Source organism: Tupaia chinensis, unplaced genomic scaffold, assembly GCF_000334495.1.
Source record: "Tupaia chinensis unplaced genomic scaffold, TupChi_1.0 Scaffold000359_1, whole genome shotgun sequence".
Taxonomy (NCBI): domain Eukaryota; kingdom Metazoa; phylum Chordata; class Mammalia; order Scandentia; family Tupaiidae; genus Tupaia; species Tupaia belangeri.
The window spans coordinates 3,131,527-3,148,399 of NW_006159855.1; the positions used below are offsets into that span (position 1 = coordinate 3,131,527).

The 16,873-nt window shown below is 44.2% G+C and overlaps 1 protein-coding gene across 4 annotated transcripts in view; it reads right to left on the minus strand.

Annotated features, from left to right (window-relative positions):
• HOMER2 (homer scaffold protein 2) overlaps positions 1–16,873 on the minus strand; it is a 125,492-nt gene that overhangs the window by 8,242 nt on the left and 100,377 nt on the right. For all 4 annotated transcript variants that reach the window (XM_027773568.1, XM_027773565.1, XM_027773566.1 and 1 more), the window contains 2 exons: positions 11,575–11,706; positions 1,217–1,309 (listed from right to left, as the gene is read on the minus strand). In XM_027773568.1, the coding sequence (XP_027629369.1) occupies positions 1,217–1,309; positions 11,575–11,676 (195 nt within the window). In that variant the 5' untranslated portion in view covers positions 11,677–11,706. The remainder of the gene's footprint in view (positions 1–1,216; positions 1,310–11,574; positions 11,707–16,873) is intronic.

Below are 16,873 nucleotides of genomic sequence, written 5' to 3' on the forward strand. Positions count from 1 at the left end.
TCGGCATTCTCTGTATGCTGGGTTCCTGCTTCTCTGCCCACTCCTGGCTCCAGTCCCATACCTGGGCTCATTTCCCAGGGCTCTCACTTCTTCCCTTCTCTCCCCACTAGTCCTTGGTGCAGCCAAGTCTTCAGCTCTTGCTTCTGAGAGGCTGACAGTGGAACTGAGGGTGTTGATCTTGACTCCTCACTGCTCCAGCTGCCCAGACCTGGTTCCCTTACAGCTGTCCCCCATACCCACTCTTGCTTGCTTGCCCTATGGGAGCCTGAGCCAGGCATCCTCCATCTCACAGCCTCATGGACAATCTTCCAGGGACTCCAACTGCCTTACCACCCGCACACAATCACATGTCAATTCCAGATCAATGTCACAAGATACCTCTAATGTCTACCAACTACCCAATAGCAAATACTTAAACAAATGGCTAATACAGAATAAAGTACTCTCCAGTGGAGAATTCGGAGTCCTTCACAGAATGGGCAAGCACATCTCCACACCTCCCATGGCACACCCCAGTCCCTCCCAAGAGGCTCAGGCGGTCTTGCTGGTATATCGTGCTCTTTCCTGACCCTGCACCTTTGCTCCTGGTCTCCCTTCTCTGTCTCTCTACATATACCCTTGTCACTAGGTCAGGCCCTCCCCCTGTCTCTATCATATACAACAATCTAGACTTTGGGAAGGCGAGTGTGTTACTTCAGGTTAGAGAGGGTCTGTTTTTAGTCAACCATCACTTTGAAGTAGACAGACTACTCAATTGCTGGAAAGCCAGACCTCCTCTGAGTAGGCCAGAGCTGCTGGAGTAGCACCTGCCAGTTCACTTCTGCTAACCTAGGCAGGAGGACACGTGGGCTCTCTGGCATCCAGTTTTCTCTCGTGGGCACTACATACCTGTACCTACCGGCCAGCGTCCTACGTACAACCTCCCGCCCAGAGACGTGCTGCCTTGTCACCGCCATTTAAACACAGTGACCGCAGAATGTCTCTCAGGAACTGGGACATGCATTAACTCGAATCTCATCAACCATTTTCTGTCTGAAATATAATAACCGCATCCTGAAAAATTCAAGAGTCTCGTAAAAACCTGTCACATCCATCTCACTGTGAACAGGCTGATAGTTGAAAAGGTCTCAAAATGCCCTCCTGCCAAAAGTGACAAGCAACAAAGAGTCTCAATCACTGACCACACTCACTTTTATTTTACAGACACATTACTTACTTGGGAATGGTTACTCGAGGTCTCGATTTTCTCCTGAGACTTATCTCTGGCTAGTTTGGCAGCTTCTTTCACCTCCTGGAATTTCTCTGCAAACTGAACATGAAGGACAGCTGTTAAGGTTTTTATCGCCTTATTCATGGCTAATATTCAGGATCCATTTTCATTATGTTGGATCCATTTTAAGCCAATACATTCTATACAAATCTAGGAGAATTTTATTTGAAATGAAAAAGAAATGAACATTAGGAATGCTTTCTGTCCAGTAAACACTACTGGCACAGGTCAGACAACCAATTTCTTTTTTTGTTTGTTTTTGGGTTTTTATGAGAGGTTTTTGCTATAGGGCGCGTGCGCTCGCCAGTCAGACAGAGAGAAACAGAAAGACAGAAAGCAAGAAATCACCCCCCAGGGGGGATGGCCACACCGCAATCCCTTCTCTGTCGTTCTCTTGGGATCTTGGGCACACACGCACACGTGCCCGGAGTGAGTTTTAAGCCACTGGGTCTAGGACGTGAACCGTGGTCGACTACATGGCAGTCCAGCGACATAGCCATTATGCTAACTGCTGGTCCCAAACCCAAACCAATTTTTAAACTACTCAAGCTAGCTTGAATAAAGTACTAAAAACAAGCCAAAAAACCTCAGATAAACAGAAAAATATAAAAGCAATAAAACAACTTCAGTTAAACCACAGAGGGAATTCATGTACACCTTTATAAACCCTATTGAATAGATCTGAGCGCTGTCTTAAGTCAATGTCCTAAAAAATAGAAACATCCAAAAAGCTAAGGGTAAGGGATTGTTCTAAATTTTTTATTTTTTGGAGAGGTTTTTTGCTATAGGGCCCGTGTGCTCACCAGAAAGACAGAGACAGAGAGACAGAAAGCAATAAATCACCCCCGCCAGGGGGGATGGCCACACTGTAATCTCTTCTCCTCCATTTTCCTCTCAGGATGTTGGGCACGCACGCACATGTGCCCGGTGTGAATTTAAGCCACCAGGTCCGAGACTTGAACCATGGTTGACTACATGGGAGTCCAGTGACATAGCCATTAGGCCACCTGCTGGTCCCCAGGACTGTTCTAAATTTTAAAAGATGAAGATACAAAATAACAAAATGAACATGTAGCCTGTGATTGGAACCTGCTTTGAACAAACCAAATAGAAAAGACTTCAGGAGGAGGGATCAGTAGCCCCATAGGAAAACTCTCTCTGTATAAAAAAAAAAAAAAAAAAGACTTCCGGGGGATAATAGGGAAAGTCTGAACGTGGACTGGATATTAGATGCTATCAAGGAATTATTAATTTTGTTACAAGTGTTAATGATGGTAGGCCAGCCCTGTAGTATGGTGGATAAGCACTGTATATTGGGAACTAGATCCCATATGGCCAAGCTAGCATGAATCGAACATGGTAGGTTTGAATCCTAGCATGTTTTTCAAGCTGCTAGGGCTGGTATTTGAACTGTGGTCGACCAGGTGGATCTAGCTCCAATCATTATGCTATGGGACCAGTCCTATAGCAAAAATCGCTTAAAAAAAAACAACTCTCAGGGCAGTCACATCAATCACTGCCTTAGTCACTGACAAGCCACTGATTTTCTTTTTTTGTGAAGATTTTTGCTATTTTTGCTACAGGGCATGTGCGCTCACCAGAGAGAGAGAGAGGGAGAGAGAGAGAGAAATCACCCCCAAGGGGGCATGGCCATGCTGCAATCCCTTCTTCTCCACTGATCTCTCTGGATTTTGGGTATGCACACACACATTCCTAGCTAGAGTTTCAGGCCGCTGGGTCCAGGAATTGAACAGTGGATGACCACATGGGAGACCAGCATCTTGACCACTCTGCTGGACCCATCAGATACATTTTAAATAAACAATTATTTAAAGAAATGTGGTACTAGTAAATGCATGATGACATAGAACAAATGGGTAAGAAATGGGCCCTATCATTTATATAAAAATGAACTTAAAACAAAAAAGGAATTATATATTAATGTAGAAGACTGTTTAACATATGATTTTTGAGATAACTTTAGTAAATTGAGGGGAGGGGAATGAATTTAAATCTTTACCATAAACCAGGACATGATAAATTATTGATGAATTAAAGACTAAATATTTTTTTTTAAAAATCAAAACTTAATAAATTTGGATGCAAACAAAATTGAACACTTATCAGTCTTCTTGGTGGGTCATGTAGGAGTCTAGTGCCTTAACCACCATGCCATCTGCTTGGGGGGGGTAATTTTTAAAATTTAGAACAAATAAAAGAATATCACGAAAGTAACAAATTTCATTATAAAGCAATTAAAATATTTTGCATGTAAAGTGGAGAGGGAACTAGAAGGGAAAAAACAGCCTGGGGAAAATATCTATAGCTAAGCTAGTGCAGCAGAACAAACTGAAAAGAAAAATATAAAAACCCCAATAGGTAGAGGGCACATTTTATTAATAAAAAATGCAATAACTAGAAACTTATAGAAAAGATCATTCAGTCTTGCTGGAAAAGCAAATCAAAATAATCACACATCATCCTTTGCCTGCAAAATTACCCAATACTAAATATAATGATAATCCTGGGTACAGGCAAAATATTGTGTTGTTGGAAAAGTCATGATGCATTTCTGCACAGAAAAACAGAAAAATATGTCATGACTTTTCCAACAACCCAATAGTTCTGTAACACTGTAAACTGGCACAGCCCCACTGGGAAGCAATTTGGAAATGTGTATCATGAATGAAAAACATGCTTATCCCTACTGACCCAGAGATACTGTTTCTGGGAAACTATCCTGTGAAAATAATTGAGAATACAAAAAAAAAAAGACTTTCAATATAAAGATGTTAATTCTAGCATTATCTACAATAACAAAAAACTGGAAGCGATCCAGAAAGGCCTGGGAGAATGATAGGAAAAAGGTTTCCTCTCATAGCCTCTAACTGTTAGAAGAGAAGCACCAGTAATGAGAGGCACCAAATGATTGTCTTTGGTGAAAAACACCTTCCCTCCAAATCTTCAGCTTTCTAACATTTCTCTCTTATTATATTAAAAAAAATCATACATGCTTATAAATTTGGAAAAATCACAGTTTAGGGGGGAAAAAATCTTTCAAACCCTACGGTGCCATCACTCAGAGATAAGCACTAACCTCATAAATTTCCCAAATGTTGCCACCTGAATAGATGCATCCATCACATACATTTCTTAAAAAAAATTAAAAAGGAGGAATATTTCACATTTCATTTTATAGCCCCTTCTGGAGTTAACAATATGGCACTAATACTTCCAAGCAACTATATAACTACAACATTATCTTAATTGCTGCACGGTATTACCTGAAGAATATACTAGTGCTTATTTAACCAATGTTTTTGCTGCTGGGCATTTAGGTTGTTTCAGGTTTTTTTTCTTTTTTCCTTTTTTTTGCTATTATAAAAAATAGTCCTGCAAGGAAAATTTTTATAGCCTAATCTTTGTACTCAGTTTTAATCATTGCCTTAGAATAGATTCTTATAAGTGAAACTCATACATCAAAGGATACTCAAAACACAAAGATTTCAGAAATACACTGCCAAATTCTCATGTCTTCACTTCTGCGGTTTTTAACGTTGTGATAATCATTTCAATCAAAATCATTAACATCATTATCATGATAGAAGCTTCTGAGAGACTATTATTGCTGATTTTCTCTGTGACTTGTTTTAGTCTTGGCTATTAAAGCCCTGTGGCAGGCACTACTATTTGCTTATTCAAAATCTGTTCTTTTTCATTGTTTTTCCCCATTAGCTTAACAGAATCTCACATTTATCCAGAACAGGAAATTTCCTAGGTGCTAGAGAATGAGAGCTGGTCTAAGCCCATGATGGCAATCCTGGTGTTTTCTGGGGAAGGAGGAGGGGGTGGCTCAAGGAACCCAAGTCTGCCAGGGGCAGTTTCTAAGTTGTGGTACCATCCCTCTACCTCCTCTTCCATGCCACCATGCCACGTACGCAGGTGTGACAGACAGAGCTGGAGACAGCACCTTACTAACATGAGCCAACCAAAAAAAAGGGAAGACAAAGACAATGTAGAAAAACCCAAGCAGAACCCTCAGACCCAACATCATGTGGCCACTGTACCAGCACCAGCAATCAGGACCTAGATTTTAAACAGAAGAATAACGGTCCCAACACTTTGTTTAGGTTCTCTGTTACTTGCAGCTGAAAGTATTCTAACTAAAATACTGTAAATGAATAATTACTAGCCCCATTTTTTAAAATTGGTGATTAAATCACAGGATAAAAAGGTAGGAGAGAAGGACTGTTCTCACAAACACACAGAGTTAATGGAGTGAACCTAAGTGGATGCATTTGAATCAGATGGAAGCGCTGAGATGGCCTGGCCAAGAGTGGATGCCACGTGTACAGCAGGTCGGGATGGCTAAACCACAGAGCACTGCAGCTCCACCCTGGACTGCTCCCTCTTAATGGCGGAATGTGTTTCCTTCCGTCTGCGATGAACGTAATAGAGCCCAACTCAGAACAGTGACAACTCAAGGTCAGAAGCCAGGAAGAACTGCAACTTTTTTTTTAAAGCCTACTTTTTTTTTTTTTTGGAGAGGTTTTTGCTATAGGGCGTGTGCACTCGCCAGAGAGACAGAGAGAGACAGAGACAGAAAGCGAGAAATCACCCCACAAGGGGGATGGTCCCACCGCAATCCCTTCTCCTCCATTCTTCTCTCGGGATCTTGGGCACGCATGCACATGCGCCCGGCATGAGTTTTAAGCCACTGGGTCCAGGACTCGAACTGTGGTCGACTACATGGGAGTCCAAGTGACATGGCCATTATACCAACTGGGGGTCCCGAGAAACGCTACTTTTGTGGGGTTTTTTTTTTTTTTGAGAGGTTTTTGCTATAGGGCGCATGCGCTTGCCAGACAGACAGAGAGAGACATAGAAACAGAAAGCAAGAAATCACCCCCCAGGGGGGATGGTCACGCCGCAATCCCCTCTCCTCCATTCTCCTCTCCGGATCCTGGGCACGCACGCACATGCACCTGGCATGAGTTTAAGCCACCGGGTCCAGGATGCGAACTGCGGTCGACCACGTGGGAGTCCAGCGACATAGCCATTACACTAACTGCTGGTTCCCGAGAACCGCTACTTTAACAACTGGTTCGTTCTTACATTTGGTTCTCCCTCCCTCTCTTCCCTCCTCTCGTCTCTTTTCCTAACTTTCGTGTTATCAGAACATGCAAGTAAGTCTCTCAACATTCTTCAGTAGGCTGAGGTATTATGTCCTCTCCAGGGGATACACAGACAAGTCCTGGTTTATTTCTGAGAATATACAGCTTCTGTTATTTTTAGAAAGTCCACTTAAGAGCAGAAAGTTTCCCTGTACTCTTTTGGGACTGTGATTGTGAAGTGGTCCGTATAATGGCAGCTGTTAAAACCAAGGTATCTATTTTCCTTCTGGGGGGTGGTGAAAGAAGCATGTATAAAGCGTTCTTAAGTGAAAATGTCTACACTGGAGTTCCTTTCTCTAGCCCTGTTACAGTGTTTGATCCCCAATCCCCTACAGGTCTGTGGGTGGTTGCTCAGGAAGTCGGGAACACTCAGCCACAGCTGTCCCTTCACACACTCCTCGGGAACCCTGTAGGCCTGAGTTCCTCCGAGAGAGCTAATTGCTACTTGTGGAGACAGCCAGCCTCACTTCACAGTAATTTGTCGGTGTGTGGTTAATCGCTTCCATCGAAGAGAAGGGGAAGGCTGATTTGGAACATTCTGGACAAAAGAGACACTAGAGAAGCCTTTGAGACAATGGCAGGTCATAGACAAGAGCAAGGACTCTGGCACTGCCAGAGACTGAGTGACTTGGGAAGACAGGACGCTACTACTCTTCAATGATGGGGCAATTTCTTCTGTCTGGGAAAAATCAGAAGTGGCCATCTTTGGAAGCAGGCATAGCTCAAGGTTTCTTTAGTTTTCAGAGGTGCAAAGAATTAAACCTAGGGACTGGCAGGTGGCGTGGTGGTTAAAGGCGCTGGACTCCTATGTGGCCGACCATGTTTAGAGTCCCAGACCTGACAGCTTGCTTTTTCACTCCCACCCCCCGCCCTCAAATTGGAGAATAATAATAATAATAAATAAATAAATTTTTAAACAATTAAACTTAATTTGTTGTTTTTTCTTTGAAGTTCTCTCTTCTTTTAATTCTTCTCATAAAAACTTTCCTTTTTTATCCTCCCTAGCTACTTTGATTCCTCCAAAGAGGAATAATTTCTTCTGAAATTGTTTCAGGCAGCTGTGAATGATTCTCTCAAACCATCCTGGGCTTCAGGGAAGAAATGGGTCCAGGGTGCAATCAGAAACATGTGACCAAGATAGGGCTGGCCAGGACTCAGTCTCTGACAGAAGCTATCTCACTGGTCTGAGGCTTTTGACCCTATTCTTTCGGATACAAGGCAGGTGTGGGAAGAGGTTACCACCACCGCCCTCCTTTCCAGGCACCTCTTCAGGAGGGAGAAATAACACAACTCCCACTGCCTATCTTCAAACAGAGGTTCTGAATACTCATTCTTTCAACAAATCACTAACTCAGTTATTTCCATTTTATATGAATTCTCTCTGCTGTTCCTCTTCTTATTTCCTCTTCTTTATTTCAGAAAATGACATCTCCCTCCGTCCGTTATCATCCCAGGGTCTTTGCCTCCCTTATTTGCTCCAATTCTACCAATTAGCTCCTTGATATTTTAAAAATCTCTTCTCCAAATGTGACTCAACCCTTCATCGGCTCTACCTTGGACTAAAACAATCTGATCAGACTTGCTACCAGGAAAAAAAAAATTAAAATTAAATTGCATTACCTGAAATGCAAATCTAATTATTATATTCTTTCTGTGCCTAAAATCCTTCTCAGGCCATTGGATAAACTTCAGAAATCCCAGAATGACCTACAAGGCCTTCCACAGACTGGTCTCCAGCACCCTTACCTAGTCCCCAAAGCCTGGGTACTCTGTTACAGTGAACTGTCTACAGCTTCCCAAAATACCACACAGGCCACTCCTGCTGTCAAGAGGACAAGGGAAGAGGGAAATCCTGCTCCCTGTGGGCACACCTTGGAACATCTCATTGTGCCATGCACACGGACCTGGAGTCAGGATCCACAGCAAAGCACAGGGAACTGGCTAATGTCTGGCTGTGTGATAGGGTCTGGCAAGGAACACAGCTGGACCATTGGGATGAAGAGATTTGGAAAATGGCATGAAGTTAGGGGTCAAAATGAAAGCAGAACCTGAAAAAGTTCATGTTCGGGGACTAGCAGTTAGCGTAATGGCTATGTTGCTGGACTCCCACGTAGTCGACCACAGTTCGCGTCCGGACCCAGTGGCTTAAAACTCACACCGGGCGCGTGTGTGTACGTGCCCAAGATCCCGAGAGGAGAAAGGAGGAGAAGTGATTGTGGCGTGGCCATCCACCCTGGGGGGTGATTTCTCGCTTTCTGTCTCTCTCTGTCTGTCTGGCGAGCACACGCACCCTATAGCAAAAAGAAAAACCTCTCAAAAAAAAAAAAAAAAGTTCTAGTTCCAGATAAATGCCCTTCAGAAGTCCCCACCCTTCACAGCAAAAGAGAATCCTTTAAACTAGGTGGCAGGAGGGGCTGCTCTACAGATGCCTAGGCACTCGTGTCCTCCAGGCAGCCTGATACTTGCTCAGAGACTAAAGACACACTGGCCAGGTGCCAGGGGAAAAGGTGTCACGTGGTCTTGCAAGCACATACTCCTGCTCTCTAAGGCCACTCTGACCTCTAGCCTGCTGAGTATCCAGTTGCCAGCAACGGTGACCTACCCTGAGCATCACAATCTCTAAGTGTCCAGCCAGCTCCCTGGTGAGAGGTGATAAGACTGGGCCCCTTCTTTCAAAGGAAGCAAAGATCTATGTTCACTTGGGCAGGCATTGTAGACAGCAGTGCCTCTATCAGCTGTACCACCCACAGTCCTACCTGACACTTTCTATACCACAACACTGCTTCAAACCAAGTGCATCTGCAGAAAACTCACTTCTCTGCTAATGAAATGGAGCAAGAGTCTAATGACCATAGGATTCTTGGGTCCTCCCATGGACGTCATTAGCTGGAAGCAAGCCTTGCAGAACTCTGCTCTGCTCATGCCTGAAGGAACACACACACCTTCCGGTCACAGTGCACAAGTCCCAAAACCAAGGCATCAGGGGTGGAGAGAACATCTCCCATAATTATACCCAATGACCTAGCCTCAAGATCTTTACTTCCTACCATGTGTCGGGGCCCTGGAGATCAGAGGTGTCAGCACCCAGGAAAGAAGGCTTTTGTGAGCAGGTGGTTTGCTGAGTGCCAGCAGGCTATTTGGGGTTTCTTGGGCTGCTAAGGGAATACAGTCCTCATGAAAGTACCTTGGGATACAGAGGGGGACAACCTGTGCGATGTCCCATTCGAGAACTCATTTGTGACGGGGTATGGGCGGCTGGATCTGTGCCCTGGGAGTCTCCTCAGAAGCATGAGTACCTATGTGTGGACAAGCGAAGAGTGTAAATGAGCAGGTCCCTGCTGAGGTGCCTTCCTAACTCAGCTTACCTCCTCCATCTTTGATGATCCTCTGTATACACAGGGAAGCTAAGCAGCTGAGTCTGTGCTGCACGACTCTCAATTCTCTAACAGAAGCCCCTGGACACAGACACCAGGTTTCTGCATCTTCAGTGCCCAGTACAGTATCAGTACACAGAAGCTTGAAAAATACCTGGCCAGGCAGTCAGTCAGATTCCCTGCAATGATCTAGAGAAAAAACAACTTCTAGAGCCAAGCTCTGGAAGCCATCCTGGCTCTAGGTCCTCCTGAAGCCTGGCTTTTCATCTCTCCCTTGGATTCCTTGAGATACTTCTTCCAATTAATTCTTGTGTCATGTAAACTAGTCACTCTTACTTTCAACCAAAAATATTTTTCATACCTACACAGGGCTCTTCTTCTGCTTTAAAAGGAAACTTATCCTTCTCAAATAGGATTTTGTCCCCTTCAAACGACTGAGTAGGACCTCATGGAGCTGGTCAGCTATGACCTGCTCAACACCTTTTGCCTTCCACAAGTGTGTCCTAGACACCTTGAAGAATCAAACCAAAGCTATGAACTCTCTCCTTAGAAAAAAGTAACACACATACAAACACACACACCACTGTGTGCCATTTAGAGGAGTATAAGGACTCCAGGTTAAATATCATATTAAAGGGGCTTCATAGTGGCACAGTGGTAACATGACGCTCTGCGAGGCTGGCTATCACAGGAATGTTCTGGGTCTATGTCTAGATTCCTCCCTAGATATACTGGGTGCACACATGCACATGCACATGATCAGGGCCTGGGTGAGGCTGTATCTTAAAAGACAAAACAAAACAAAACACCTTCCAATTTGGCAGCACCTCACTCCCTCTAAAGGCTCCAACCTGAGTCTCTGACAATGATAGTAGTCAGAGGTAAACTGTGCCATCCTTTAAAAACCCTACCAAGGGGTCAGCAGGCGAGGTGGTTAAGGCACTGGATTTTCACATGGCTGACCATGGTTCAAGTCCCAGACCCAGAGGCTTGAAAATTATGCTGGGTGCATGTGCATGCGTGCCCAGAATCCTGAGAAGAGAAAGAAGGACAAGAGATTGTATCATGGCCATACCCCCTGGAGGGTGATTTCTCACTTTGCCTCTCTGTCTCTCTCTGGTGAGTATACACACCCTATGCCAAAAAACTAAAAAAAAAAAAAAACTAAAAACTAAAATAAGACAAAAAAATCAGGTCATTGGAAAAGTCATGATATATTTTTCTACGCAAAATGTGTCATGATTTTCCAACAACCCAATAAAAGCCCTATTGCATTTGTTCCATCAATAGATGTTGCCACAGCAGGAGCACGGTCTCTCCTGTGCAAGTCTTTAGGAAACACCCTCCATGTGTTTTAAGGAAACATAGAAAGGTCACCTAGTCCTCAAAGTGCTGAGTCCATCAACCCAGTTTTGGCAAATAAGCCTGTCCCTTTGCGTCGATGCTGAGGTTGCTGGGCACTGGTGCAGTGGCTGACATCTGGGGGAGGACTGGTCACGCTGCTTCTTCTGCTGCAACTCAGGCCCTGAAGCAACATCTGTTAGATACAAATTTCCCTTCCTCAAATGTCTCCATTCACAAGGAACCTGGTATTTCATAAAGGCCACCTGCTCTGGCAGCCCTGTGTTGCTAGAAGGGATGAAACTGGAGACCAGAAAGGCATCCTGTTCACGAAGGGCACCTCAATCCTTGGCAGGCAGGTACCAATTCAGAACAGTACATGGTACTTACTCTGCTGGGGAAGGGGCCACATTACCTTTGTCAGCTGCTGCTCAGAGGAAAATCCCAAACCAAACACCGTGTTGGCTCTGCTGTCAGCCCACTGCCCGAACTTCTGCGACGTTTTGGTGAAAGTCATATTCGGCGTGATTGTGCTGTTGATGATCACCTGCAGAAACCAGCCCAAAAAGTGAAAATGGAAACACTGACTGAGACACTACAGTCGCTCTTGGAAGGCTTCTGTCGGCAAAGCTGGTGCCCAAAGCCTGCCTCCTCTGCCTTGTTATATTTGGTCCTGAGTTTGCTTCTTCTGGCACCTCCCATGCTGAGTCAGATACACAACCATGATAATAGGCAATTTCTGAGACTTAACAAAAGGCAGCCTAAAATAAGATCTTACATGTTTTATCAGTGGGAGAGAGTCTCTCCTAAGCAGAGAATAGTTTCCAAAACTGCTATTTATTTCTCCAATACTACCATGCCTCAGAGCACCCACAATGGCTAGCACATTCAGACATTTTTGGAGGAGATGCACTGTGTAGCTTTTTTCATCACCTGGAGGCCCAGTGTCCTCATCAAACCACTTAAAATCTCCATGAGCAACTGGGGCCTGCTGCTTTCCTATGGACCACAGTAGGTAAACTCCAATTAGGATAATCTGTAGAAGGTTCATTTACAGAGAGACTAATTATACAGGTGTGAGAGGGTATATGATGTGGAAGAACCTGGCTGAGGAACCTAGTTATCACTACTCCTTGGCCTGAAAGCATGAGGGGATAAAGAGCCTATAGACCTTGAAGGGGTGGGTCATAGAGAACACGGTGCCTTGAATAAGGAAGCAACCTTTGGTTGAGGACAAAATCAGTACATGGTGACCTCATGGTTGGGGTGGGGAGGGAGTGGGGAACAAATACTCTTGCTTCTCTCCCTCTGATCTCCATTTGCCAAATCCAACCAGAAGCTAGAGGGCCCAGGAGCCATTGATGTCATTTGCAGGTCAGCTGCTCAGGGACCAGAGCAGGGTCTCTGGATATTCTCTTTCATTTACATATGTAGGTTCTGTACTTTTTGTAAAGATTCAAATGGACATTCTAGAACTAAAATATATAATATCTAAAGTTAAGGACTCAATGGATACATTTAACAGCAGACTGGATACATCAACAGCTGGAATTAGTGAACTGGAAGACGGATCAATGGAAAATACCAAATTGAAAGCAGAAAGAACCAAGAATCTGGGGGGAAAATAATCAATGAGAGAAAAAAATGTACACACTCAAAAGATCTAACATATGTAACTGGATTTCCAGAAGGAAAGGGAAGGAAACCGAGTGCAGCAGGAGCAATAACTATAGAGAAAATAATTGACAATTTTCTAAAAACTGATGATGACAGCTAGGCCTATAGCACAGAGGGTAAGTACACAGAAAGCCAGATCCCATATGGCCAGCCATAGTTCAAATCTTGGCTGGCCCCTGTAGCTTGAAAAACAGGTCAAGTGCATGTGCATGTCTGCCTCAAATTCTGGCAGAACAGAGACGGAGGAAAAAGTACTGTAGAGTGGCTATGCCCCACTGGGGGTGGGGGTGCGCTCTCTCTCTCTCTCTCTCTCTCTGTCTCTCTTTCTCGTGAGTGCATACACCCTCAAGCAATGAAAAAACAAACAAACAAACAAACAAACAAAAAAACGATGATGAATCCACAGATTAAAGAAGCTGAATGAACCTCCAAGCAAGATAAACAGATTTAGCTCTTGAAATAGTTAATCATTGATTTGCAGGAAATAATTCATTATACTCTTAAGCATTTACTGGTTTCATGACCTTGAACAAGTTATTTGACATTGTGGAGCCTCAATTTCTCCATTTGTGCTCAGACATGCCAATCTAGCTTACTGGTATGACTTCAAGCTACGGCTACTCCCCTAGTCATATAACGTCCCCTAGTTCTCACCCCAAGGTAGACTCCAGCCTCTAACCAGCTGCCTATCTTTTTTCTCCCCCCTTCTATAGTGTGTGTGAAAGGAGAGGTCAGGAGCGAAAGGGCTGTAATCAAATCTAAGGTATCAGACCACAGCCCATCACTTATGCCCATCAAACTCACCCTACCTCACTCTCTCCAGCCTCTCAAGAGAAGGGTTCATTTACCCACCCACAACTAAGCCTCCCTCAAGCCCCCAGGTCTCATCTCCTGTCTCTACCCCTAAGATGTTTCTCCGACCCACACTAAACTGCACTCATCACCATGACACAGAGTAAATGAAAGATCTGATCACATTCGGGGTACAAGACACTGGTCTTGCGGGAACTCACTAGAATTTTGCAGTGGGGGTTCCACTGTCCTCATTCCCTACTGACATGTCTGCTGTGCTGGGAGATTTGCTTTGATCTTAGTTCTGTATGGCTACCTCTCACTCAGTTACCAGCGTCGAGGTGCCCAGGCATTTACTAACACAACCTGTAGGATCTCACGAGCTGGAGGTCAGCCAGGATGGGAAAAAAGTGAAAGCCCTTTACCATGGTGCTCATACAAACTCTCAGGTGGGTGTCCTGCAGGCTTTGCGATGCCCTCACTGACTCCTAACGGTTTAACAGAGGCTCCAGGACTTCCTAGATCCAGATAGGAGGAAGAAAGGGAAAGGAAAGCCATCACTTATCTTTACAGTAGCCTTCCATGTTGCCAAGAGGCACTAGAGGTAGTTGGTCTGAACAAACTCAGGGCCTCAACAGTATGCCCTCCCTACAGTCACTAAGACAAATGGCTGCCTGCCCTCCCAGGCCACCCATTACACTGACCTTCACAAAAGCGGCAGGAGTGACGGCTGGAAAAATGATGCTGTCAAAAACAGCCAATCCCAGAGTCATCTTCATTCACCTCCCACTAATATGGGAACTCCATCTTGTGCTACACTTGGCTCAGCCCACAGACTAAGTCCTTCTGAAGACATGCTCCTTCTGTGTACATTCCTCGCAGGCTCCTCCACCATTTCTACCTGCTCTTGCACCTGGAATCCACCTTAATGCCTTTGTTTCTCTTTGAGGCTCTGATTCATTCTGACTTTCACTCTCCACGGGTGTGAACAAAGGAGTGAAAGAGGGTGTACTCATATGAGAAGACCTTGTGTGTACTCTGAGTGTGCAACAGTGAGTGCACAGGGCAGTTATGTGGGTAGCAGGGATGTCCTGGGAGTGGGAGTGAGGAGAGGAGGCCTATAAGACTGGGGGAGGTTTAGTCTGGGGTAGGTGGATGGACTCTTCTCTTGGGAGACTAGGGAGAATGAAGTAAAATGGGTTTGAGGGACATTAAGTTAAAAGTTCAATTTCACTAGCAATGTGAAAATTGCATTACAGTGATATACTCAGCAAATTCAAAATATATCTGACTATAACCAATGGTGTGGGCAAGGATATGGGGCAATGGGAGCCCTCACAGATTAAGAAAATCACCCTGGAGTTGGCAGGTAGCATGGTGGTTAGGGTAACTGGAATCCCACATGGTCAACCATGGTTTGAGTCCAGGATCTGGAAGCTTGCTTTCTCTCTCTCTCTCTCTGTCCCTCTCTGGTCAAATTAGAATAAACAATATAAAGTTAAATAAAATAATTCTTAAAGAAAATCACCCTGCAAAACAATGTGGCTTACTTTGACAAAGCTGAAAATGCCCATTCTTGGGACCAGCAGTTGGCATACTAGCTATGTCGCTGGACTCCCATGTAGTCAACCACAGTTCAAGTCCTGGACCTGGTGGCTTAAACTCATGCCGGGCGCGTGTGCGTGCGTGCCCAAGATCCCGAGAGGAGAACAGAGGAGTAGGGATTGTGGTGTGGCCATCCCCTCTTGGGGGATGATTTCTCGCCTTCTGTCTCTCTGTCTTTCTGGTGAGTGCATGTGCCTTATAGCAAAAACCTCTCCAAAAAAAAAGAAAAGAAAATGCACATTCTTATCATCTAACAATTCTACTCCTCAGGATAAACTTGATAGAAACCTTTGTACAGGCGTATGTAGAAATGCACAAGAATGTTCGCAGTAGCAGTGTTTGCAAAAACATTGTCCACCACCAGCAGAATGGATAAGTAAACTGTGGTACAGTCATACAATAAAATGTCATCTGGCAGGAACATTAACCAAGGCTGTTGGCATCAACATGGATGAATCACAAAAATTTAATGTTATGTTAAAAAAAAAAAAAAGAAGTCATAAAAGAACACATACAGTCTTGGTTTTCAGTATAATTCTACTTATATTTAGGTCAAAATCAGGCAAAACTAAATGATATATTATTTAGAACAGAGGTCAGTAAAATATAGCTCTCAGACCAAATCCAGCAGACAGTTCATTTTTTTGATAAAGTTTTTTTAGAACATAGTCACACCCATTCATTTATATACTGGTCTGTAGTTACTTTCTTGCTACCAAAAGACACTACTGTTTTGGGTTGTTAAGAAAGTTTTTTTTTTTTTTTTCGGGACCAGCAGTTAGCGTAATGGCTATGTTGCTGAACTCCCATGTAGTTGACTGTGGTTCGAGTCCCGGACCCGGTGGTTTAAATTCACGCTGGGTGTGGGTGCGTGGGTGCCCAAGATCCCGAGAGGGGAATGGAGGAGAAGGGATTGCGGTGTGGCCATCTCCCCTGGGGGGTGATTTCTCACTTTCTGTCTCTCTGTCTCTCTCTCTTTCTGGTGAGCGCACACACCCTATAGCAAAAACCTCTCCCCCCGCAAAAAAGTCATGATTTTTTTTTCTCTGTGCAAAAAGGTGTTACAACTTTTCCAACAACCCAACAGAATAGGAGAGACCAAAACTGTACAGCTCATTAAAAAATATTACTATCTGGCCCTTAAAGGAAAAGTCTGACAACTTCTGGTTTAGAGATATATAAATGGGTGGCAAAACTATAAAGAAAAGCAAGGGAATGCTTATTAAAAATTTTAACAGACTGGCAATCTCTTGAGAAGTGTATGGGAGGACCCTATAACTAGGGAAGGGCCCTGAAAGGGACCCGAGGAGGGGTAAGAAGGAATGCAGAGGTGATCCAGACATACACAGCAGGGAACCCAGGAAGTAAGAGGTCCTGGGAGACAAGGGCCTGAGTGTAGACAAGGTGAGTTTGAATGCAGCAGAAAGATTCAGAAAGGGGGGCTATGAGTGGCATGGTGGTTAAGGGTGCTGGACCCCCACATGGCTGACAATGGTTTGAGCCCCGAACATGATGGCTTGCTTTCTCACTTTCCCTCTCCTTCTCTCTCTCTCACTCCATCCCTCTCTGGCCAAATTAAAATAAATAAACAAATAAAGAAAGTTAAATAAAAGAATTCTTTAAAAAAAAAAAGATTCAGC